The sequence below is a fragment of the Ambystoma mexicanum genome, chromosome 2p, assembly GCF_040938575.1.
Source record: "Ambystoma mexicanum isolate Mex_15411 chromosome 2p, UKY_AmexF1_1, whole genome shotgun sequence".
Taxonomy (NCBI): domain Eukaryota; kingdom Metazoa; phylum Chordata; class Amphibia; order Caudata; family Ambystomatidae; genus Ambystoma; species Ambystoma mexicanum.
In genome coordinates, this window is record NC_090923.1 from 172877761 (window position 1) to 172902240 (window position 24480).

The following is a 24480-nucleotide window of genomic DNA, read 5'->3' on the forward strand; positions in this document are numbered from 1 at the left end:
AGTTGAACCAGGCAAGGAAGATTTACCAGCCCTGTGGAAATCTTACCTAACAGGTTTCTAGGGAAGTAAAAACGCTTCGTTTTCACACCAACCGTTTTCACACTTCAGAAGGAACTTTATCAAACACATTAACTCTAATAACTTGTAGTCACCCCTCAGATACCTCTGTATCTCTAGCCTAACTGAATTGTATATATGTATTATTAGAAGTCGTTCAACAAATGTATATAACCTTAACATAGCTTGCAAACCTTTGCATCTTGTATATAAATTGTCTTTAACCAGTTGCCTATACCTGCATCAGTGTAAGCATGCAAACTGTACATCTCGGCATCATTGTAAATTTTGTAACATTGTAAATCCTAGACTCTTGTAACATTGTAAGCTTTGCATATTCTTTCCTGCTGCGCCCGGTTACCTCTGGGTCTGGCGCGCATTATAAATCAATAAACAACAAACAAACAAACAAACAAACAATGCTATGTGATGGCACTTCCTGTTTTGCCAAGGGGTGAAATGTTGTGTTCCATCGCTTTCCGTGATGTCACTTTGGGGTTGGGTCAAATTACATCAATTCCTGTGATGTCATTAGAGGTCAAGGGTCATGTGTTGTCACTTCCGCTTCACCTGGAATTTTGGTGAAATTACGTCCTTGAGAATATGTATGACGTACCTGCGACCCTTTAACCATGAAGAGCCGTGACCTGAAGGGGCGCTGATGCAAACTGGGGATCAGTTTTTCTCTGCATGGTTTGTTGGACCCATACTTCATCCCATATCCGGAACTCCTTCGGGCGAGCTCCTCTGCGCTCATCTGTCGCTAGTCTTGTCTTCTCCTTTCTCTCAGCGTCTCTCCTTAGAACTTCTGGGTCTGCTGCGGGCTGGTTTCCCGAGTTGCTGACTATCCTCGTGCGGACTTGGTACCTCATCATCAGCTCTGCTGGTGTTCTGTTCGTGGCTTTGTGGGGCGTATTGCGATAGTTTCTTAGCATTCGGCATAGTGCCTGGTGTGGTATGCCTTCCACACGTGCTCTTTGTAGCACCTACTTGATGGATGCCATGAACCTTTCTGCCATGCCATTGGCCTGGGGCCATCGTGGTGTTATTTTTGATGATTGAATCCCATGTGTTATGCAAACATTCCGAATTTGTGGCCACTGAATGGTGGACCATTGTCTGATTTGATGACTTCGGGAATCCCCCATTCACTGATGACTTCATCAAATATGGCGGCCACCTGGATTTCGCTTTCTTGACAATCAGGAATCTGGAGTGTTCGTCTATGAAGAGGAGTAGGTAGTCACCTGATTCTAGCAGTCCGTAGAAATCGACAGCGACTCTTTCCCAATGACGGTCTGGGATTTGGGTTGGTCGGTGCGGGACTGGGGGTTCAGCTCTGGCTGTGCATTGGCAAGGTACACAGTTTTTCACCCACCGGTCCACCATAGCATCCAGGAACGTGAACCACACGTGACACCTCAGTTGTCTCTGGTGGTGTCTGCTCCCCAATGCCCTTCATGGGCCGTCTTGATGACTTCGTAGCGCAGCACTTTCTCCATCTTAATTATTTTGGTGAAAAGACGTGTTAGGCAGAAACCTGTGCAGTTCCCTTAGGGACCACTGCAAAAGATTTAGGACTAGAGGTGGTTGGCAGTAAACCCAATTGGTAGCAGTCTGTACCACCCAGAATTACCTGGTAGCTGTGGCTGAGCAGTCAGACTTCTCTCAATATGAGTTAGGCAGTATATAGAGTATACACAATAGGTACAGAGATACAGTAGCACAAGCAAACACTGACCAGAGCTTTGGGGTAAAAGTATATAATTATTTATTTAAAGACACACTTGTAAATTACACTAGCACAAAAAGAGGTAAGTAAATTCAACACCCAGTCACTATTATATATATATATACAACCCTGATTACTTATTAGACAAGTCTTAATGAGAAACACCACTTATTTTCAGACAGAGGTGAGCGCTTAACATACGATGGCACTCTAATAAGTTATATAAAAAGGGAGGGGAAAGGCAAAGTTATGAAAGCACACACATTTCAATACTTTTTAAAGAACCACAGTGAGGCAGGTTAGGCAAAGTCTACTGGAGAGCAAGGAAGTTCATATGCCAGGCCCACTCAGAGAGAGCAAGCTAAATGTGTCCAGGATCACACAGTGGGGTTATGCCCAAAAGAGTCTTTGTAGATAGCTCACAAAAGATTGAGATCAAGTCAGGAAAAGTTAGTTAAAAGGCCCCAGGCTAACCCAGGTTAGAAAGTCGAGGATTTACTGTCACACCGAATGATCTGTCGCAAGGGAAGCCAGGCGGGACACAGTACCTGAAATGGGAAGGACGCTCCAGCGGGGGCAGTTGTTCCTGGCAGCGGGTGCAAGTCGGTGTTTCGTCCAGAGGAAGAGGAGTTCTCGTTGTGGAGGAAAGATGAAGGTCGTTGCACTGCCAGGGAAGAAATTAGCCGCAGAGTTTCCCGGTTACAAGGTACTACCCTTTTCTTTGCGGTAGTGGTAAACCGTAGTATTCCGGTTGCCGGGGTGCTTGGCACGGGCAAGGCGGCCACGAGATGGTCCAGGAAGGCGAAAAGACGGGCAAACTGGTTATCCCCACCAGTCAAAGGAAGAAGACTCTCCGGACTGGAGATCTCCTCTGTCGTCGGGAAAAGTGGTGAGACAGTTCAGCAGGGCTCCACCGGTGGTGTCGTTGTTGCAGGTCGGCTCGGCTTCTCCCTCCTCGGATTCTTTAGGTCCTGTGGCGACTTCTGAAGTTCCAGTCCCCAAAGCCATGCTTTTATGCAGAAAACCCCCATTCATTCAGCCTAGCTGTCACTCAAACATGCTAAGTGGTGAGCCGGGCGGTTCACCACTTGGGCCTATCACACAAGAGTGCAACTTGAGTTGCCGAGGCAACTCAGTCCAGGGTGCCTAGACTCCCTCCCACATCCCCTGTGGTACCCAGACAGAGTGGCACCACTTTTGGAGGCTTCTGTGGTGAAGCCCGCCAAAAAATGGAACAAAGGGCTCGACTTGGGTTGGAGTCACAGAAGCGAACACAAACGCCATTTTGGAACCAGGTTTCGGCAAAAAATACCAACCGGTGAATTTATATTAATTTAATAAACCGGCGGTATGGTGACTTTACATGCCCTGGGAGACAGTAGTCAGTCCCAGGGTATGGAGTCTATATTTGGGGGTCACTATGACCCCCCTGGGTTACTGCACGGAGGGTGCTGTGTAATCCACATATCAAAAACACATGAAACCCTATGGGGTAAAGGACCCCATAGCCCATAGAACACATACAAAGTCAAAGGAACACCTCAAATCATGTCTAAGAGTGGGAGAAAAAGAGTCTCACTCTTAGCAGGAGAAGAAAATAAACCCCAAAAATCCAGCAAAGCTGCTGGGGGACTCACTAGGTTTGGGAAATTATCCTTAACAGAGAATTCTCCCTAACAAGACGTTTGGTTCTATGCCAAGGCATTGAGAATCGCGTTTACGCATTGTACATGAGAGACTGTGCTAGGTCCAAGAACGCGCCCTAAGAGGCACGCGAGAGGTCTCGGGTCATATTTCCGAGAGACTAGGAAATAGCAGTCTGGGAAAAGAGTTTCACATTTACTGTAGCTATCCAGCGGCAAGAATGCAAGGTGTGTTTTGCGTCTACCAGGCTGAGTGCGCCCTACCTGTGTTCATCGAAACAGGGTACCACTGGTAAACTGTGTGACCATCTTCCCTGCCATTTCTTTTTGATTGCACATGCCGGTGTACACAATTCCTTCTACAAGTGAAGAAAACACCCAGGCGGTGCCTTAAAGTTACACCCAATGTCCTACAGTCTTACCGGCTAAGCCTGAAATGAGCTTATGAAATGAGAGCTGAGCTGTCTCTCCATTAACACCATGAAGCCAGCCTTTCCAGCGTCATGGGGAGACGGTGTGGCTCCACATGCCAGATGCCCGAGCCCAGTGGGAAAATAACATAGAAGAACTCCATAAACACATCCTCATGCTGGGCTTGACGTCCTCCATTTCTCAAAGAGGATCAGAGCAAAGTCTACCAGAAAGGGGGCAAAATCGCAGAGATGCTAATATTTGCATATTTAATTTATTACACAACGTAAGAAGGCCTGAAGCCCAACAAAGATATTTCCAAACTTCTTATTCTAAACTGATGCCTAAAAAATAGAGGGTGGGTGGATTACTATGGAGCAACTGCAGACATTCAAATTAATCACGCTGGAAACAGTGAGTTAATAATATCGCAAATGGATTTGAAATGAATAATACTGTTTCCCTAACTGTTCGATGGAAAAATCAGATAAAACATCAAATGCTCAAAAATCTGACAAAACCTACCTAAATTAATCATTTAGGAAAAAAAGTACCTAAAAAAGAAATATTCTTTTCAAAGACATGCTTCATGTTTCACCTTTGAAGAAGTGTTTGGTGGGAGTACATACACGTTCTTTGCTTTTTGGCACATCTTTTGTGCTTTCTATAGCCTAGGCAGCAGGGACATGTCTGAGTTTTCCACGGTGGATGGAGCAGACATGAGTGTGTTGGGGCATAGGAGAGGGGGTGATGTGCCGAATAAGACAACGCTAGCTGGAGTGGGTGGAAAAAAGGAGTTCTTTTTTTAGAGGCTTTTCAACGATTTACAATTTGTACAAGCATTTTTCCTTTTTAAAGAAATTGATACTTTTCAAAATAAATACTTTCACTGTGGATTTTTCAAGACTGTGGGCCTCACTGTATGTTTGGCGGTGCAGTGAATTATTACTGCTTTTATCATTATCATTACAGCTACACTTTTTGGTGGTAATGGAATTCGCACCCAGAGAAGGGTGCTTAGCCGATCAGGTGGCTGGAACAGCGGACGAGATTACACATTCTCCACCTCCTGCTTCCAGCCACCCGAGACCCTTCCATAAGTGGGGCCATTTTTATTTTTTAATGTGGGGAGGCAACAGTGACCCACTCCCTGTAGCCTCCCCAACGCCCCTGCTCCAGCAAACAATCCTTAACCCTTGCCCATCCCATCCCATCCCATCCCTCCCCACTTATCTGCTGGGCCAGAGCTTTCTGCTTCGGTCCCGGCACTCCTCCCGTTTCCCAGCCATCACCATAGAAATGCCTTTTCCCTATTTTTCATTTGCTTTTTTATAGGTATAAATCCTGGGGTGCAAATGGCTTTTAGTCCTGCTGTGGGGGGCAGACATGGCCTTTAACGGCCCACAGCCCTCGCTGAGGCCCAGACGGGTCATTAAGCCCATGTCCACTGCCCACAGCGGGGGTGAAAGCCATATTACCACCAATTTTACCGCACTGCCAAATTACATGTTCGACTTTGGAGCAGAGGCTTTCCCCCAGCACAGTTCTGGAGGTAAATCATCGACATTAATGGCTGATAGTGGAGGATTAACCACACACCTAATTACGGTCTACGGTAAATCCCTCAATGGAATCCTATTAACTGCAAAAATGTGATTAACACCAACATCCTCCCACTCATAATGCAACAGTACCTCTGCCAGACTAAGATGCAGTAACCGTAACTGAGTTTGGTGGTATATCTACAAAATTATCATAGGAATACCACCACACTCTGAATGGGCATTGGGTGATTTTAAAAAAAAAATCCCTTGACATTTTCAAATAACCATGCATGGCTGCTTCCAGCATGCAGAAGCCCTCATGCTTTACCTGGTCTCAGTCTGGAGGCCTCAAGTAAAAGAAACCTGCAGCTGATCACCCTCCCTCAACTCCAGGACTCACCATACGACGAAGCCGAAAAGACGAATGGTTGCCTGCAGTTAATACAGACGTTGCCCAGGTTATTCAGGAGAGGGTTATTGGTGGAGCACCTGTAACACATGGGAACGAGCTCCTGCAAGGAACCACAAACAAGAAAATGCAAGTTAGCAGAAGCAGTCAGGCCTCTGACCTGCAATGGGTATGCACAGTGAAAAACATGTGATGCAGTACATGATAAAAGCATAACGTTACAAGTATTGAAATGTACAGGTAAATGCAGCTCTGCAACACTTAAAACAGGGCACAACATAAGTCAACGCACCTTCCTTGATCTATGTGAGACTTCAGTGTAATGGATTTACACACCACCACGGCCATTCCACATACCGCTAAATTGGTTCGTCCACTGTATACATACAAATAAGATGGCATCCACAATATATGCCCCACAACAAAATTGAACATATTGATCAGTTTGTTGATCAATGATGACCCTGTTCCTACTTTTGTTGCAGTGTGGTCTTTAAATCTGAAGTTAATAAGGTTGTATGCATTCTTAATCCCGTCCTTGCTGCAGAAATGCCCCACAAATCACTTGTATAGGCAGCCATCTTTCACTGGGCCATGAATTTGGGGCCACACCTTGCATAAGCAATTACATCACCCACACATTCCAGATATTGGGTTACAATGTCTCAAGGCCTAGTAGAAACGTTTCTGATTTGTTTCATCATCCCAGTTTCTCCCCCCCTTTTTCCCTGTATTTCATGTTTCGACACTTGCATTATTCGAATGTCTCAAGGCCTAGTAGGAATGTTTCTGTTTTGTTTCTTCATCTCTGTTCCTCCTCGACCTGCACTCCTCCCTCCCCCTGCAGTTCATGATTCGACACTTGCATTATATGAATGTCTAAAGACCTCGTAGGAATGTTTCGGACTTGTTTCTACATCCCTGTTCCTCCCCGACCTGCACTTCAATCCACCCCCCCCCCTGCATGTCATGTTACAGCACTTGCACGATCCGAATGTCCCAAGGACTAGTAGGAACATTTCAGTTTAGTTTCTTCATCCATGTTCCTCCCCGAGGGTACTTCCATGATCAGAACGTCTCAAGGCCTAGTAAGAACGTTTCTGTTTTTCTTCTTCATCCCCGTTTCTCCCCGACCTGCACGCCCCCTTTTTCCCTGCATTTCATGTTTCAACACTTGCATTATTCGAATGTCTCAAGGCCTAGCAGGAATGTTTCTAATTTCTTCATCCCTGTTCCACCCCAACCGGTACTCTACTCCCCTCCACCTCCCCCCCCCCGCTTTTCATGTTACAGCACTTATGTCTCAAGGTCTAGTAGGAACGTTTCTGTCTTGTTTCTTCATCCCTGTTCCTCCCCGACCTGTACTCCACTCCCCTCCACCACCCCCCCTGCTTTTCATGTTACAGCACTTGCATGATCTGAATGTCTAAAGGCCTAGTAGGAACGTTTCTGTTTTGTTTCTTCATCCCTGTTCCTCCCCGACCTGTACTCCACTCCCCTCCACCACCCCCCCTGCTTTTCATGTTACAGCACTTGCATGATCTGAATGTCTAAAGGTCTAGTAGGAACGTTTCTGTCTTGTTTCTTCATCCCTGTTCCTCCCCGACCTGTACTCCCCACTCCCCTCCACCACCCCCCCTGCTTTTCATGTTACAGCACTTGCATGATCTGAATGTCTAAAGGTCTAGTAGGAACGTTTCTGTCTTGTTTCTTCATCCCTGTTCCTCCCCGACCTGTACTCCCCACTCCCCTCCACCACCCCCCCTGCTTTTCATGTTACAGCACTTGCATGATCCGAATGTCTAAAGGCCTAGTAGGAACGTTTCTGTTTTGTTTCTTCATCCCTGTTCCTCCCTGACCTGTACTCTCATCCACCCCCCCCGCCCCCCTGCATTTCATGTTTTGGCACTGCATGAAACAAATGTCTCAAGGCCTAGGAGTAACATTTCTGTTTAGTTTCTTCATCCCCGTTTCTACCCGACCTGCACCCCCCTATTCCCCTGCATTTCATGTTTCGACACTTGCATTATTCAAATGTCACAGGCCAAGTAGGAACGTTACGGACTAGTTTCTTCATCCCTGTTCCTTCCCGACCTGTACTAACCCTACAACCCCCCAGCCCCCCAGCATTTCATTTAACAACACTTGCACGATCCGAATGTCTCATGGCCTAGTAGGAACGTTTGTTGTGTTTCTTCATCCCTGCTCCTCCCCGACCTGTACTCCCCTCCACCCCCTTGCATTTCATGTTACCCCACTTGCACAATCTGAATGTCTCAAGGCCTAGTAGGAACGTTTCTGTTTTGTTCCTTCATCTCTGTTCCTCCCTGACCTGCAGCCCCCTCAACCCCTCAACACCCCCCCCCCCTGCATTTCATGTTTTGGCACTTGCATGAACCAAAATGTCTCAAGGCCTAGTAGTAACATTTCGGTTTTATTTCTTCATCCCTGTTTCTCCCCTACCTGCACTCCCCTTCTCCCCCCTGCAATTCATGCTACAGCACTTGCACGATCCAAATGTCTCAAGGTCTAGTAGTTTTTTTTTCCATCCCTGTTCCTCCCCCCTTTGTCTTGATGTGCCTTGAAAACCTAATTCACTTGGGATGTGTGTGCACTGGGAACTGAGCATATGCATATGCACAGATATCGTTACCTTGAGACCTGGATACAATTCTGTGTGGGGAAAGGAAACATTATCTCAAGATAGTCCTTGGACCACAATGGAGTGACTGATGTTGCTCAGTAATTCTGATTTCGCATCCAAGCCCTGGGGCCGTGTGAATCAGTATATATGATTCAATGTTACAAATAATTTAGTGTTACAGTAAGTGCTGTGAAAAATTAAATGAGCACCAAGACCAGTGTGCATTATGCACTTAGGCATTCAAGCATACAACCCTTTTATCACAGACATAGTTGTCAAATGTAAATATCTGTAGTCATTATGTTCCCAAAATGCTCTTTGATTTAATGCAAAGCAGGCTGGAACTCTCGCTGGTGTTATTGTTCAGTAAGACAAGTATAATGTTCTTATTATGTCTAAAATATGTTCTGGTGATCATTAGAAATTAACATTGCATTTTTTTTTTAAAAAAGAGACAGTTTACAATTTAATAGTTTCCTTTTCGTTTAATAACTTCTTTAGCAAGCAAAAAATTCACACACACAGCCCCACCCCACACTCGAGATATCTGCTTTTTCTCCTCTGGTTGAGCAGTGATCAGCAACAGCTGGGCTCCCTTTAGCAATTGTGCATCTGACAAAATGAATCCCACCCACACAGAAAGAGTTTGGGGGGCGGTGGGGAGATACTGGAGAGCGTGCACTAGATCGGTGTACAATACGTGAGGTATAGCCAACCAGTACAATACTTCATTATTTGTATGTATTCGATTTAAATTGTGGTACAGTTTAAATTAAACAGCTCACACTGTTGAAACAAACATAAAATAAATAGAATATTATTTGATTAGCGCAAACGGACACCACTGCCTAGGTAGTATCAGGTTGACAAATGGCTTGGAACTGTTTAATTATATTTCAGAAAATCGAGCTAACTAAACTCCACGTGCCAATCATCAGTGCTGGATCACATTTACCTATCTGCGTCATCTCCATTAGCCTCACATGCACTTGCAGTGGCTTTGCAAAGCAGGATTCCTGAGCTCCGGTCTTAAGAAGTGGCGTTCATGACTCAGCACACGTGAAATTACTGGCGCCTGCGGGAACGTAAACATCATGCAGGTTACGCCGTTCATGGGGTAGAAGAAACGGAGAAGAGTGAGAGAATAAAAGACAGGAAAAAGATGACGAGAGACGTTAAAAAGAGTCCGTCCAGGTGTCCATGTTTTGATTTGGGCGACTTGTCATTGTGATGCCCCTCGATGCTGTAGTTCCTGCTCTCAGATGACATTTTGCACACCACCCTCCACCCCAAGCGATGTCCCATGCAGCTGTCTACATAGCTCTAGGCTAGCTTAACAGCGACCCTAAACCTACGCGGTCTCATTAATTGAGCCATTAACCCACTTTTTCAATGTTAGCAGTTTGACACTCTTGTGGAAAATCAATCTAGGATTTCGCTAGGTTTAAGTGCAAGTATTATCATCATAAGGATACTTTTCGCGCCTTGAAACTCTTGTGTCTAGGCACGTTATACATGCCATATCATATCATTGTGCCCTGACCTATCTTCAGGGAGCAATGTAGCACTTTACAGGTCACAGGGGGATCTAGACAGCGAGGAAAGCAGAGATACAAAGGAGTGGGGAGTTAATGGTGGCAGAGAGGGACTGGAGTGGGGGGGCAATTTGGCAGCAAAGGACCTACAAGCAACCAGGGGGTGGGAACGTGTGGATCTAGGCGAAGAAGCGTGCTTTGTTATATGTCTCCAAAGGTGCTGAAACCAAAACTGGGTCTGATCCATGACTGTCTTCAGCAAATGTGACCAAACTAATCTGCTTATTCCACAGCTGTGATGGGCACAGCATGGTATCTTAGAAAGTTCACTCGCCTAATCGACTATTACAGTAGGGGATCTAACGGACAGCCATTGGTATCAATTTGCTTGCGACTGGGCGTCAGCCGAAACCCAAGTATCTGAGCGCAGAGCAGTTTTCATTGAAAGCAGTGAGCAATCTAGTTCCATATTAACCTTTGGCCCGGCTTGTGGCACTCTCAATCTACCGTTGACCCATGCTCGTCTCCATTTTCTTTTAAAACACCCCCTTTCTTCGTTTTCAACATTCATTTTAAACACCCCTTATTACCAAAATCAAGGAGTCAGTAAAACAATTACACCACCATTATGTTTGAAAATATGTTATCTTCTTAGAGATAAGCAGACATCTCTGTGTATTGCACTATTATTTTAACAACACAAAACTCACCGTTAGCCACAAGTATCTTGTGAATAAAGTATGCAAGCACTCAACATTATTGAGTGCACTATTAACACACTGTTTTGAAGTCTGGCAACAGCAGTTGCAGCGGGCCGTTTTCCCAGGTCCTTTTCTTGGTTGAGTGCAGAGTTAGAGGTAATTATGGGATTGGAGGGGGCCAGCCATTTCTGATGCCGACCCTCACCGTGCGACACATAGTTCGCTCTGTTATCTTCTATGAAGCGTTTGCTGTGCTATGCTTTCCTTTGTTTGCATGGCAGGTTTGAAGGGAGGATGCCGCACCGTCGGTTTCTGAACTGCAGATGTTGTTTTTGGGAATATTGCTTTGGGGCGGTCGCCGTACCGCGCGTCAGGTGGATGATTAGGTTTTCATTATAGGTTTTGGTATCATTTAAGTGTTGTGGGCATTTTACGTTATACCTAAGACGGTCGGCGAGTGCCGCCTGGATCGTGGAAAATGTTTGTTATATATTTGTTGCATGAATGCGCCGTACGACCGTGTCCCCCCCCCCTTCCCTCTGCTTGCGCAGGCTTTTTGGTATACACAAAGAAGCCTGGGGCACGATAAGAGAGTGGTTGAACAATTGCGTCAACCAGCGATGGAAGACCCGCTGACCTTACAAAGACCACACGGCTATGCAGCTGCGCAGTCACCACAGAATCACTGAAGGGCAGACGAGGGTCGATCATGTGCTTCAACTGTCAGCGCAGTGGCCACACATCCGCCTTCTGCCATCAGGAGCCACGCTGCATGCGATGTGGGAAGAACCACAAATTGCAACACTGCCCCAAGACCGAAATGAGTTGACAATCTGCATCAACTGCAAGGGACCTCACCCTTCCAGCTACCACGGATGTCCCGCCCTGACCATAGCCAAACAGGATGAGCAGCAGAGGAGGGCACCACAACCACTGCAAATACCACAGAACCCAGCAACCACTGCACATGACTTGCAGAAAGAGACTGTCACGCAGAGGAGCAGGGGAACCCACCAACCACACCAAGGCACCACTCATCGCCAGTATTCATAAAAAACAACTGGCATGCAGAGGAACAACCCACCGCTCCTGCCACCAGGCCCAGGCACAGAAAAGACCGAAAGGACACCAACCACATCTGGGCTGAGCTACGCTGGCATCCTAAATCCGCTACCCAACCCTCCACGAGATGCCACCCCAGCGCAGGAAGAGGGAACAGCGAGCTCCATCAACTGGGAGACCATAATTGTGAAAATCACAGCTTTTGTTGCAGAGCTTAACATCGACCCCACCATGACGATGGTGGCAAGGCTCTATCTGAGCCTATTCCCAGGCGAAGAAACAAACCAACATGGCATCTAAACCCAGATACGCCATCGTCATGTGGAATGCCAACGGTATCCAGAAGAAAACAGATGAACTCTTTCACCTGATCGAAACAAGACAAATGAGTGCTGCCTTGCTGTCAGAGACCCACCTGCAAGGAAATCAGAAGCTGAGCCTGGCGAACCACAGAGTGTACCGGACCGACCGACCAGCAGGAGCTAAAGGAGGGAGGGGCAGCAGTGATAGTGAAGACGGTGATCGACCACCATGAGATTGCACTCCCACCCCTCAGAAGCATCAAAGCCACTGGAGTGCAAGTCAAGACTGGAACAGGACCACTCCGGCTGATTGCAACTTACTGCCCTCCGAAAGCAAAGCTGGACCTTGGAGACCTGGATGCTTTGATGCATTCCGCTGTTCCGACAATCATCGGAGGAGACCTCAATGCCAAACATTGATGCTGGAACTCCAGGAATGCCAACGAGAGGGGACTGACACTGCTGGCATACTCCAGAAAGAATGACTGTGTGGTAGCAGGTCCGACTGAGCCAACACACTACCCAGGCGCTGGAAGTCACAACCCAGATGTGCTGGACATCGTGCTTGCGGAAGAACCTGCAACACTGGCATAGCTGACCTCAGACCACAACCCAGTAGCAATCACTGTGGGAGATGAGATAGAACCCTACCAGCAGGCCGATCGGTATAACCACAGAAGAGCTGACTGGGGCTGCTACAAGGAAGAGCTGAACCGCAAGGTCACACCTAATTCCCCCACCCCCGAGCACCAAGGAAGACAACGACAAGGCTGTGGAAGACTTCACAATAGCAGTCCAGCCAGCAGTCGAGAGCAGTGTTCCAAAGCAGAAGACAAACCGATGTTCAATCTATGACCTACCGAGAGGCATCCAGCAGTCAATCGCTGACAATAACTGGGTCCGACGCGAGAGGCAGTTCAGCATGCCTGATCTCCTGCAGAAGTACAACACGCTCACAAGGCTCCTGCAGGAGCAAATCAGACAGCACTGTGGAAAGAAGTGGGAGGCCGCAACAGCCAAGCTGAAGGGGGCAGACAACCTAAGTGTGGAGAATGACTCGTCGCCTGACTGGGAAGAAGGAGCCAAACCCACCAATCCAGGTACGTACCCACTTTGCATGCAGCAACAAGGACAAGGCAGAGGTCCTCGCCAAGACACTGGAGGCTTTGTTCACCCCGAACAAGGCAAGCAGGCTTTCAGACAGAGTGGAGGAAGAAGTTGAGAAGCATCTTGCAGAAGACTGAACCAGGATGGGAGCAGAAGATAACAAGGAGTGCAGAAGCTCCGAGGTAGCAGGACTTGCAGAGAAGCTTGCAAACGGAAATGCACCAGGGAGTGATGGAATAACCAACCTGGCAATCAAGAACCTCCCGCCGGCATCAATGGAACACCCCATAGAGATATTTAATGCATGCATGAGACTTCAGCACTTCTCGAGATCCTGGAAGGAAGCAAGGGTCATCGTATTCCCAAAGGCCAGACCACTGAAGTATCCTGCAAATTGTCGCCACATTAGCCTGCTCACTGTATTATCGAAGCTCCTGGGGAAGGTCCTCCTCGCTCACCTTAGCGACTTCGCCACTGAAAGAAATCTACTAGCAAAGGAACAGTTTGGATTTCGAAAGGATCATGCAACAAGCCATCAGTTGCTGAAAGTGGTGGACACCATCAACTACGGATACAACATCAACAAGTCCACGGGACTCGTCTTCTTGGATGTCGCCACAGCATTCGACCGGGTCTGGCACAAGAGACTGCTACACAAGATGATCGGCCTGGGATTTCCGAACTACCTGGTGAAGACGATTGCAAGCTACCTGGGAGACTGCACCTTCCATTTCGCCATGCATTCTGAGATGTCCTCATCACGTCCCATTCGAGCAGGCTTGTCACAGGGTTCGAAAATCAGACCCCTCCTGTTCAACATCTTCACCAACAACATCCCGACAGATCTCCACAAGACCGACCTGGCACTGTATGCAGACGATGTTGCAGCCATCTCCCAGTCATTCAGCGAAAAGGAAGTTGCAAAGAACCTGCAAACTACATTGTATGCCATCCCGACGTGGTACAGTGATTGGCGGATACAACTCACCACCAGCAAGACAACTGCCACTCTGTGCACCAGAATGAAGATCAAGAAGCCTCATCAGCCTCCACAGGGAGACCATCAAGTGGGAGAGCAGCAGCCGCTACCTCAGTGTGACCCTGGACAGCAAACTCAATTGGAGAAGCTATATTGAGACTACTCAACAGAAGGCAAAAGGAAAGATGACACTGATGTACCCACTCCTGAAGACCAAGTCCATGCCCCTCCGGACAAAGATTGTCTACAAGGTGATCATCAGACCTACCCTGACGTATGCCTCCCCAGCATGGATGACCTGCCATGGGCAACACCGGAAGAGTCTTCAGATAGTCCAGAACAAGGACCTGCGGATATCGTCTGGAGCTCCACTCTTCACAAGGATAGCTGACCTTCACAGAGAACTGGACATCGAGATGTTGGAAGAAAATCTAGTGTAGCCGAGTAAGAACTTCGGCCAAGGACTGGATCACAACCCAAACCCTCTGATCAGAAGACTCACTGGCACCACTGCAAACCCTTTCGACCACTAGCCGCGGCCCATCACAGTGAAGGCCCTGTGAAACCAACCCTACTGTGACAAGTACACACAGACCATGGAGAATCATAATCCACGACTACATACTCAACTCGAGAATATGGAGTAATGAGGCTCAAGCCTCGGTATCCAATAATCACTGCTGATGGATAAAATCTATCAGCAAGAAGAAGAAAGAAGAGCAGAATTGCTAACTGTTTGTTAGCAACGTTTATACCAAGGGTGATCGCCATTGGTCGCTGGAGTCCCAATGTCTGTTAATTTACTGATGGGATAATGCGTACGGTGTCCGGGCCCATGCGGTCCGTGCTTTCCCCTCCCGGCACCTGCTTTCGTTGGCTTTTTGTAGTGTTTTGCGGTTGCCGTGCCACTAAGGGGTGGTCTACGGGAGTGTAATCTACATTTGAGCTAAGCATTTTTGAACAAGCGATACCGCTGAAGCAGGACCTTTCTCGGATACTAGGCAAAGTAAGTCATTTGCCCTGGGGTGCCGGCTGCCACCTGGTTTTGATTTTGGGAGAGGCCTTGTGTGTTCATGTGATTTGTACACATAGTTAACGGCTGTATGTATGGTATGCTCATTTGGGGACTTTGCAATCTCGTTTTTTTTTATTTATCTAAAACGCTCATGTTAAGGTGGCTGTAGGTTGTTCTCTGGGGCACACAGCGAAATGGAAAGGCTGCTTAAGTGTGAATATGATTATTTAACAGTGAATGTTATCCTACACCCATTTACGGTTCAATCCCTGAAGGGCCAACGGTTTTGTGGCTTGCTGTTGCTCGCATAACAACAAATAGGGAGGCGCGAGGGCTATGAGAAACCAAACGCAACAAGCAGACCCTCAAAAAGGTTGTGAACCTTTATACTAGACAAAAAACGCTTGTGGGTTTTATTTGTTTCAAGAGGGTACAGGTCCCTAATTACAGTGATTTATAGTTGACCTGAAACCTATGGCCATCATGTGCAGCTTTGAACTAGCAGCCAATGGCAATTATAGTTATTTAGAAAAATACATATTTCATTCTTATTAGCTCAAAGAGAACACTGTAAGAAAGCACACTATACAAAAAGACAGTCACAATAATAACACACGTCTGTGAATGATAAAGTGCTACGTGCTGCACAATAATGTATCAACATTAACACATATCAATCATTCCTCAAACTCATTCTCACTCATTCATCCTTATTTCACTACACAATCAATACCCAACATGTTTCTTTCCTCAGTGTTTGATGTTAAAATGACATTTTATGAAATTCTTCAGAGGGTAACTGTCTTTTCTGTGCAAACAACAACAATACAAAATTCATAAAAGAAGCTTCCTTTCCGCTTCTTATTAGTAGGTAATTCGCTCCAGTGTCTTCACCGTTTGCGTGAAGATATAATCACTTTCACCGGACACAACAGACACTCCAAAATCAAAGGCTCTGATGCTTGTAAAATTATAGTCATCTACAGCGAACAACAACAATAGTCTGGATGATTATTTTTCGTCTGTTCCAGTCCAACGTGCACCATCTAAGTCCAAAATGGCATCTGCTATGGCGCTGACTCAGTTTTCTATCACATACGCCGGTTGTAACGCTCACCTGATTCCCGTAGAGGCGCCGGTCTTGACTGGGCGTATACCGTATCTTCAAAGGTGATGTGTAACACACGGCTGGCTCTTTGGGCTGGACCTCTGTGCACTGTATGTCTGACTCGAAGGGTAAGATGTCTGCAGATAGAAAATATGGGATTAAGGAACTGGGTTATTGAATGTCTCTCTCTTCTTCCCTTTCTCTTCTCCTGTAGAACCCCAAAGGTTAACGCTCTCACCTTAGGTAAGTGAACGCCGTGCTCTCCATCTGCCTCGGGGCAGGGTGCTGTAACCAGTTTCTTCACTGGATAAGGGGAGCAGGCCTCTTGACTTCAGAGGACTGCTGTCCGTCGTTTACTGCACGAACGGTAAGTTTCGAGTAATTCTAATGTCTTTAAAGTCTTTAGTAATGATGTTTCTTGTTTTGCAGGGTTCCGGCGATGGCGGATGACGGGCTGAAGTGAGTTGAAGATGGAGCCCGTGTGATGAATAGAAGCGCCTGGAAGCACGTAAGTAAGCGCTTGTTGCCTGCTTCACGATGCGCTCTAACTGTCTTTTTATTTTGCAGGTATAAGTTCGGAGCGGCTGCAGGGTGCCGGAATACCCACTGGGTTAGATGTGGAAAGGAGTAATGGCACGTGAGTATTAAAGTTCCCCAATGTCTTTAAACGCACCTTGTTTTGTCTTTCAGATGCGGGATGCAGCGCCGAAGGCCTCCGGAGCGTGCGAAGAGTTGGTAAGCTTTTGTCTTTCAGATGCCGGAATGCAGTGTGAAGACCTCCGGAGCGCACGAAGAGTAGGTAAGCCTTTGTCTTTCAGATGCCGGAATGCAGCGCGAGGCGTTGGTGACAGCCGATGGACCAGGTAAGTGAAGAGCTGTCACTGAAGACCGTAATGCTAACCTGTTCTTTCTTGTCTTTATAGGTGTTGCTGAAGACTGGATTCAGGATGGTAAGCCTTTTTCCTTAGGCCCAGGATCAGATGCAGAAGACACGATGAGCGTTCTGCTGCAGAGGATGCAGAATAACGCAAAGCAAGATTCATCCATCGGGTGTGGTTTAAATAGCCTCCTGTAGTGCTTAGATGTCTCCTTCCACAGCCACGCCTAGGTAAGAAAAGAGTTCCTGCTTTCCAGAAGAGTTCCAGTGTTCTGAATCTAGGGAGTGGCTCCTGCCCCACCCAACAGGAAAAGTAGTTCCAAACAGAAGAGGATCAGAGGCTCAACTGGCAGGCAAGTAAGCAGCATGGTCTGCTGCAGGTAAGTCCACCCAAGCATTATGAGCCCGGCGCTTCCAGCGCTGGGACTGGGCATATTTATGAGCCTGGTGCCACTGGCGCCAGGACTGGGTCCAAAAGGTCCCAATTGGGACTGGTTGGCACTCGGAACCTGGGTTATGGATCTGCTTCCAAGGGAGTTGGGAAAACCCTGACCTTTTGGAAGCAGAGATCATGACAGTACCCCCCTCAAGGCCCCTCCCAAACCGGGCTTCTCCGGGGGTTTTGGCTTGTCAGGAAATGTTCGGTGAAATCTTTTGATTAGGCGAGAAGCGTGGACATATTCAGCAGGTTCCCAGGATCTCTCTTGGGGGCCGTAGCCTTTCCAGTCAATTAGGTAAAATAGTTTAGATTTGGAGATCCTGGAGTCCAGAATGCTTTTGACTTCAAACTCGAGTTCTCCATCAACTAGGATAGGTTTTGGAGATTTAGTTAGTCGGGTTTGAGGTTGCACGGGTTTTAATAGAGAGACGTGGAAGACCGGATGTATCTTCATGTGCGGGGGCAAGTCCAACTTGACCGCTACTGGGTTTACTATGGTAGTGATGGAATAGGGACCAAGGTATCTTGGGTTGAATGTGCGTGGCCCTTTTAGAGGTAGATATTTGGTGGATAACCAGACTTGATCCCCTACTTGATATTGAGGGGCTTCCTTCCGATGTTGATCTGCTCCTTTCTTGTATTGTTCTTTAGCCCTTTGAAGGTGAGAAACAGCTTCCTTAAAGGCTTGGGTGATTGTAGAATGCAGGTAGTCTACTGCTGGTGTTTCAAGATCTTGGAGGGGATCCAACTCCGAGGTTCGAGGGTGACTGCCGTACAAAAGAAAAAACGGGGTTTTCCCAGTTCCCGAATGGACAGAGTTATTGTAGGCATATTCGGCTATCCAAAGGATGTCTTTCCAAGTTTTTTCAGTTTGTTGCAGCATGCAGCGTAAATACTGTTCCAGAGTTTGATTGGTCCTCTTGGTTTGTCCGTCGGTCTGAGGGTGGTGACTGGTCGATAGTCTCACATCAATTTGAGCCGACCGACAGCAACTTCGCCAAAAATGAGAAATAAATTGACTACCTCGATCCGAAATTAGAACCGAAGGAAAACCGTGCAGTCGGACGATGTTTTCGAGAAATTCTCGGGCCAGAGTTGCTGCTGTTGGCAAGCCTTTGAGCGGAATGAAATGCGCCATCTTGGAGAATAAGTCCACGATTACTAGAATCGTATTGTATCCGGAGCATGGAGGTAGATCGGTGATGAAGTCCATAGAAAGCGTATGCCAAGGGCGAGGTGGGATGTCAATAGGGCGTAAGAGGCCTGCTGGTCTTTCCTTTTGACTCCTGTTTTGGGCGCATACTCCACAGGACATTATAAAGTCTCTGATATCTTTTTTCCAAGACGGCCACCAGAAGTAGCGCTTGATCTTTTCTGAGGTCTTGGCCATACCGGGATGTCCTTCCATTAAAGAATCGTGATAACAAGAGATTACTTTCTTCTGTAAATCTGTGCTGGGTAGGTATAATCGTTCTTGGAAATACAATAAGTTGTCCTTTACTGCAAAGTCCTTTCCCTGCAGATGCCAATTCTGTATGTCTGCTGGAGTTACAAGTTGCCTGGCTTTATCCTTAACTTCCTCTATGGATTCTGTGGCGATTACACCCAGAATTCTTTGTTCGGGAATGATTGGTACAGGTTTAGGGTTGATCAAGTGTTCTTCCACTCCCATCCGAGAAAGGGCATCAGCTTTACCGTTCTTTGTACCAGGTCGATAGGTAATTATGAAGTCAAACTCGGCAAAGAATAATGCCCAACGGAGTTGTCTAGAGGATTGGGCTTTTGCGGTTTTCAAATATTGCAGGTTTCGGTGATCCGTAATCACAGTACCGGTGTGTCGGGCCCCCAGCAGATAATGCCGCCAAGCCTTAAAGGCAGACTTGATAGCCAGAAGTTCCTTGTCAGTAATCGTGTAATTGATTTAAGGAGGCGAGAATTTGCGGGACCAAAATGCCACGGGATGCAACTGATTGGTTACCGGGTCCTTTTGTGATAGAACTGCCCCCATTGCAAGGCTTGAAGCATCAGTTTCCACGATGTAGGGGAGTTCGGGGCGAGGGTGTTTTAAGATTGGTGCAGAGATAAATTTAGTCTTCAAATCCTGGAAAGCTTGTTCCGCCTCGGTAGACCATTCAAAACGTTTGTTTTTCTTTAACAAGGCAGTGATGGGCTGGACTATTCGAGAGAATTCGGGGATAAACCTGCGGTAAAAGTTAGCGAAGCCTAACATGCTTTGCACACCTTTTACGGAGGATGGTGATGGCCATTTGAGAACTGCATCGACCTTCTTTGAATCCATACGCACTCCGCCAGGTGATATGAATCCCAAGAATTCAACTTCAGTCACGTTGAAAACACATTTTTCCAATTAGCGAAAAGTTTGTGTTGACGCAATCTTTCGAGGACCATTTTCACGTGTTTCCGATGTTCAGATTCCGATGAAGAATAAACGAGGATGTCGTCAATGTAAACAACAACACACATATCTATGAGCTCTCTGAGGACATCGTTCATAAAATATTGAAAGGCGGCCGGGGCATTGCAAAGTCCGAAGGGCATGACCTGATATTCAAATAGCCCATACTTGGTGTGGAAGGCCGTCTTCCATTCATCGCCCTCTTTTACTCGTACCAAGTGGTAAGCTCCTCTAAGATCCAGCTTTGTATATATGCATGCTTTTCTGACTTGGTCCAGGAGTTCAGGGATCAAAGGTAACGGATATCTATTCTTAACAGTGATCTGGTTCAGGGAGCGATAATCTATACAAGTTCTAAGGTCTCCTTCCTTTTTTGGAACGAAGAACAAAGCTGAAGAAGCAGGGGACTTGGAAGGACGAATAAACCCATTTGCCAGGTATTGATCCAGGTATTGTCGAAGGTGAAGGTTCTCAGGGTCGGTGAGGGCATACATTCTACTACAAGGAGGAGTAGATCCAGGTATCAGGTCTATCTGGCAGTCATAAGACCTATGAGGAGGTAGAGAGTTAGCCTGATCCTTCCGGAAAACATCTTGGTATTCTAGGTATTCGGGAGGTAACTGGGGAGTCTCTGAAGAAATTGCTGCCAGTGCAACACCAGGTGGAGGGTGACAAGTAGAGACACATTCTGGAAACTGGACCGTTCTTGCTCGCCAATCGATCAGAGGATTGTGTTTCTCTAACCAAGGTATTCCTAGAATAATCTGAAACTGAGGGGCCTTGATCACATCGAACACGATCTTCTCATGGTGTCCAACTTGACTTACTAGCGTCACCTCTTGAGTGGTATGCGTTACTGGCCCGGAGGCTATCTCCGTACCATCCACCGTAGTAATGACGTCCTTTACAGCCTTGGGACAAAGAGTTAGATTCATCCTCAAAACCATTTCATGATCCACATAATTGCCGATGGCACCGCTGTCGACGTAAGCTTCAATTGCATGTAATCGATCCGGATTATCAGGGCTAATGAGGACCATAGGTATCACGAAATGCGAGGTCACGGAACTGGTTTTCACGCTCGGCAAGAGGACCTCTATTCTTGTCGGGCGAGGTCGTTTCCCTGCTCAGAGTTTGTAACTTTGGTAACTGCAGCTCCTACTGCCTTCTTGGCAGGTTTCACCGGACAGTCTCGAAGAAAGTGCCCTGAGTTTCCGCAATAGAGGCATAATTGCAACTGTTTTCTCCTTTCCCGCTCCTTTTGTGTTAGAGGACCTTTCAGACCCCCTATTTGCATGGGTTCCCCGGAGTCTACTCCTTTGGAAGGAGTTGGCGGTTTGGAAAATACTCGAGCATCAAACTTGGAACGATCGGCCTTCCTGTTCTGCAGTCTGTGATCTATTTGAACGACTAAGTCTATATAGTCCGAACAATCTTGTGGGGGATTCACTACTTGGGCTAACACATCTTTGAGCTCTCCACGTAGACCTCTATAAAACAGCGTAATCCTTTTGTCCTCAGGCCATTGAGTTTCCACTATCAGTCTGTTGAAAGACGCAATATAAGCCAAAAGGTCTTGATTACCTTGTCGCAACGAAAGAAGCTCATTGTCCAAGGCCTGCCCCTGTGAATGTCTTGCGAACAGTTTTTCCATACTGAGCTGAAAAGCTTGAAAATCATGGAGGACCGGATCATCTTGATTTACTAGAGGGATCGACCAGTCTGCCGCATTGCCACTAAGGTACGAAAGCACGAAAGCTACTTTAGCTTGATCAGTTGGAAAGGCTGCTGGCCGGCATAAGAAATGCAACCGGCACCGATTGATAAATACTGCAAACCTCTTTGGGTCACCAGAAAATCGTTCGGGCGGAGCCAGAGGTACATTCCCAGGTAGGTTGATCTGCACTGGATTCATAGAGGATGTAGAAGGAAGATTTCCCCCAGATGCGGGTAACGGGGTCTGTCCGGCTTGTGACTGTAGCAATTGTCTAGCGAGATCATCTGTTCGCTCCTTGGAAATAATCAGTTCCCTTCTTAGAGCGTTCGTTTCCTGACGGGCTGCATGCACTTCTGCCCTTAGTTCCCCAAGTAACTGGGCTAGCTGGTCGGTATCCGAGGTTTCCATAGCGCCTGGACGGGAGTTTTGTAGTAGGCTTCGCATTCTGTAACGCTCACCTGACTCCCGTAGAGGCGCCGGTCTTGACTGGGCGTATACCGTATCTTCAAAGGTGATGTGTAACACACGGCTGGCTCTTTGGGCTGGACCTCTGTGCACTGTATGTCTGACTCGAAGGGTAAGATGTCTGCAGATAGAAAATATGGGATTAAGGAACTGGGTTATTGAATGTCTCTCTCTTCTTCCCTTTCTCTTCTCCTGTAGAACCCCAAAGGTTAACGCTCTCACCTTAGGTAAGTGAACGCCGTGCTCTCCATCTGCCTCGGGGCAGGGTGCTGTAACCAGTTTCTTCACTGGATAAGGGGAGCAGGCCTCTTGACTTCAGAGGACTGCTGTCCGTCGTTTACTGCACGAACGGTAAGTTTCGAGTAATTCTAATGTCTTTAAAGTCTTTAGTAATGATGTTTCTTGTTTTGCAGGGTTCCGGCGATGGCGGATGACGGGCTGAAGTGAGTTGAAGATGGAGCCCGTGTGATGAATAGAAGCGCCTGGAAGCACGTAAGTAAGCGCTTGTTGCCTGCTTCATGATGCGCTCTAACTGTCTTTTTATTTTGCAGGTACAAGTTCGGAGCGGCTGCAGGGTGCCGGAATACCCACTGGGTTAGATGTGGAAAGGAGTAATGGCACGTGAGTATTAAAGTTCCCCAATGTCTTTAAACGCACCTTGTTTTGTCTTTCAGATGCGGGATGCAGCGCCGAAGGCCTCCGGAGCGTGCGAAGAGTTGGTAAGCTTTTGTCTTTCAGATGCCGGAATGCAGTGTGAAGACCTCCGGAGCGCACGAAGAGTAGGTAAGCCTTTGTCTTTCAGATGCCGGAATGCAGCGCGAGGCGTTGGTGACAGCCGATGGACCAGTTAAGTGAAGAGCTGTCACTGAAGACCGTAATGCTAACCTGTTCTTTCTTGTCTTTATAGGTGTTGCTGAAGACTGGATTCAGGATGGTAAGCCTTTTTCCTTAGGCCCAGGATCAGATGCAGAAGACACGATGAGCGTTCTGCTGCAGAGGATGCAGAATAACGCAAAGCAAGATTCATCCATCGGGTGTGGTTTAAATAGCCTCCTGTAGTGCTTAGGTGCCTCCTTCCACAGCCACGCCTAGGTAAGAAAAGAGTTCCTGCTTTCCAGAAGAGTTCCAGTGTTCTGAATCTAGGGAGTGGCTCCTGCCCCACCCAACAGGAAAAGTAGTTCCAAACAGAAGAGGATCAGAGGCTCAACTGGCAGGCAAGTAAGCAGCATGGTCTGCTGCAGGTAAGTCCACCCAAGCATTATGAGCCCGGCGCTTCCAGCGCTGGGACTGGGCATATTTATGAGCCTGGTGCCACTGGCGCCAGGTCTGGGTCCAAAAGGTCCCAATTGGGACTGGTTGGCACTCGGAACCTGGGTTATGGATCTGCTTCCAAGGGAGTTGGGAAAACCCTGACCTTTTGGAAGCAGAGATCATGACACCGGTTCCCCTTTTCAAGTGGTATGGGCTCCAGATCCATGGCAGTTGTGTTCCACGCAGGTCTTAACCCTATTTGAATGGTTAAGTATCATTAAATTCAAAGACCTGAGATGTAGTGCGCGTTGCACTGGATGGCAAAGTAATGACGTGCTCCTAGTAACCGTCAGGCATGAATCATATGTCTGTTAATTTACTGATAATCCGTACGGTGTCAAGGCCCATGCGCTCCGTGCGTTCCCCTCCGGGCACCTGCTTCTGTTGGCTTTTCCAGTGTTTTGCGGTCACCGTGCCACTAAGGGGTGGTCTATGGAAGTGTAATTTACATTGACTTAAGCATTTTTGAACAAGCGGTATTGCTGAAGGCGGACATTTCTCAGATAGTAGGCAAGGTAAATAATTAGCCCTGGGGGACCGGATGCCGCCTTGTGTGTTCATGTGATTTGTACACATAGTTAACAGCTGTATGTTTGGTGCGCTCATTTGGGGACTTTGCAATCTCGTTTATTTTTCTCATTTATTTTTGTTTATCTAAAACGCTCATGTTAAGGTAGCTGCAGGTTCTCTTGGGCGCGCAGCTAAATGGAAAGTCTGCTAATGTGTGAATACCAGTGCTTTAAATGGACCGGGGCCTGCCAGTGCCGGGCCTCGGCAGTCTCCCAAAAGTGGGGTTCAGCCGGGGCCCTGCCGGTTGGCCCCCCGGTCCCACCACAACATTGGCCGGATGCATTACCCCGTTGCGGCCGCTGCCGTGACGGAAGAAGCGCCCACCATTAGGTCAGGCAAGCTGACAGAAGTGTCAGCCATCCACAGCATCGCTGTAGCTGGCTGGCACTTCTGTCAGCCATTGTAACTTCCTCTGGTGACCCCTCGCACGATGGGT

The 24480-nt window shown here is 47.3% G+C and overlaps 1 protein-coding gene across 4 annotated transcripts in view; it reads right to left on the reverse strand.

Moving 5' to 3' along the window:
- IFT122 (intraflagellar transport 122) overlaps positions 1-24480 on the reverse strand; it is a 1464758-nt gene that overhangs the window by 252261 nt on the left and 1188017 nt on the right. For all 4 annotated transcript variants that reach the window (XM_069643447.1, XM_069643448.1, XM_069643450.1 and 1 more), the window contains exon 25: positions 5788-5899. In XM_069643447.1, coding sequence (XP_069499548.1) covers positions 5788-5899 — 112 coding nt within the window. The remainder of the gene's footprint in view (positions 1-5787; positions 5900-24480) is intronic.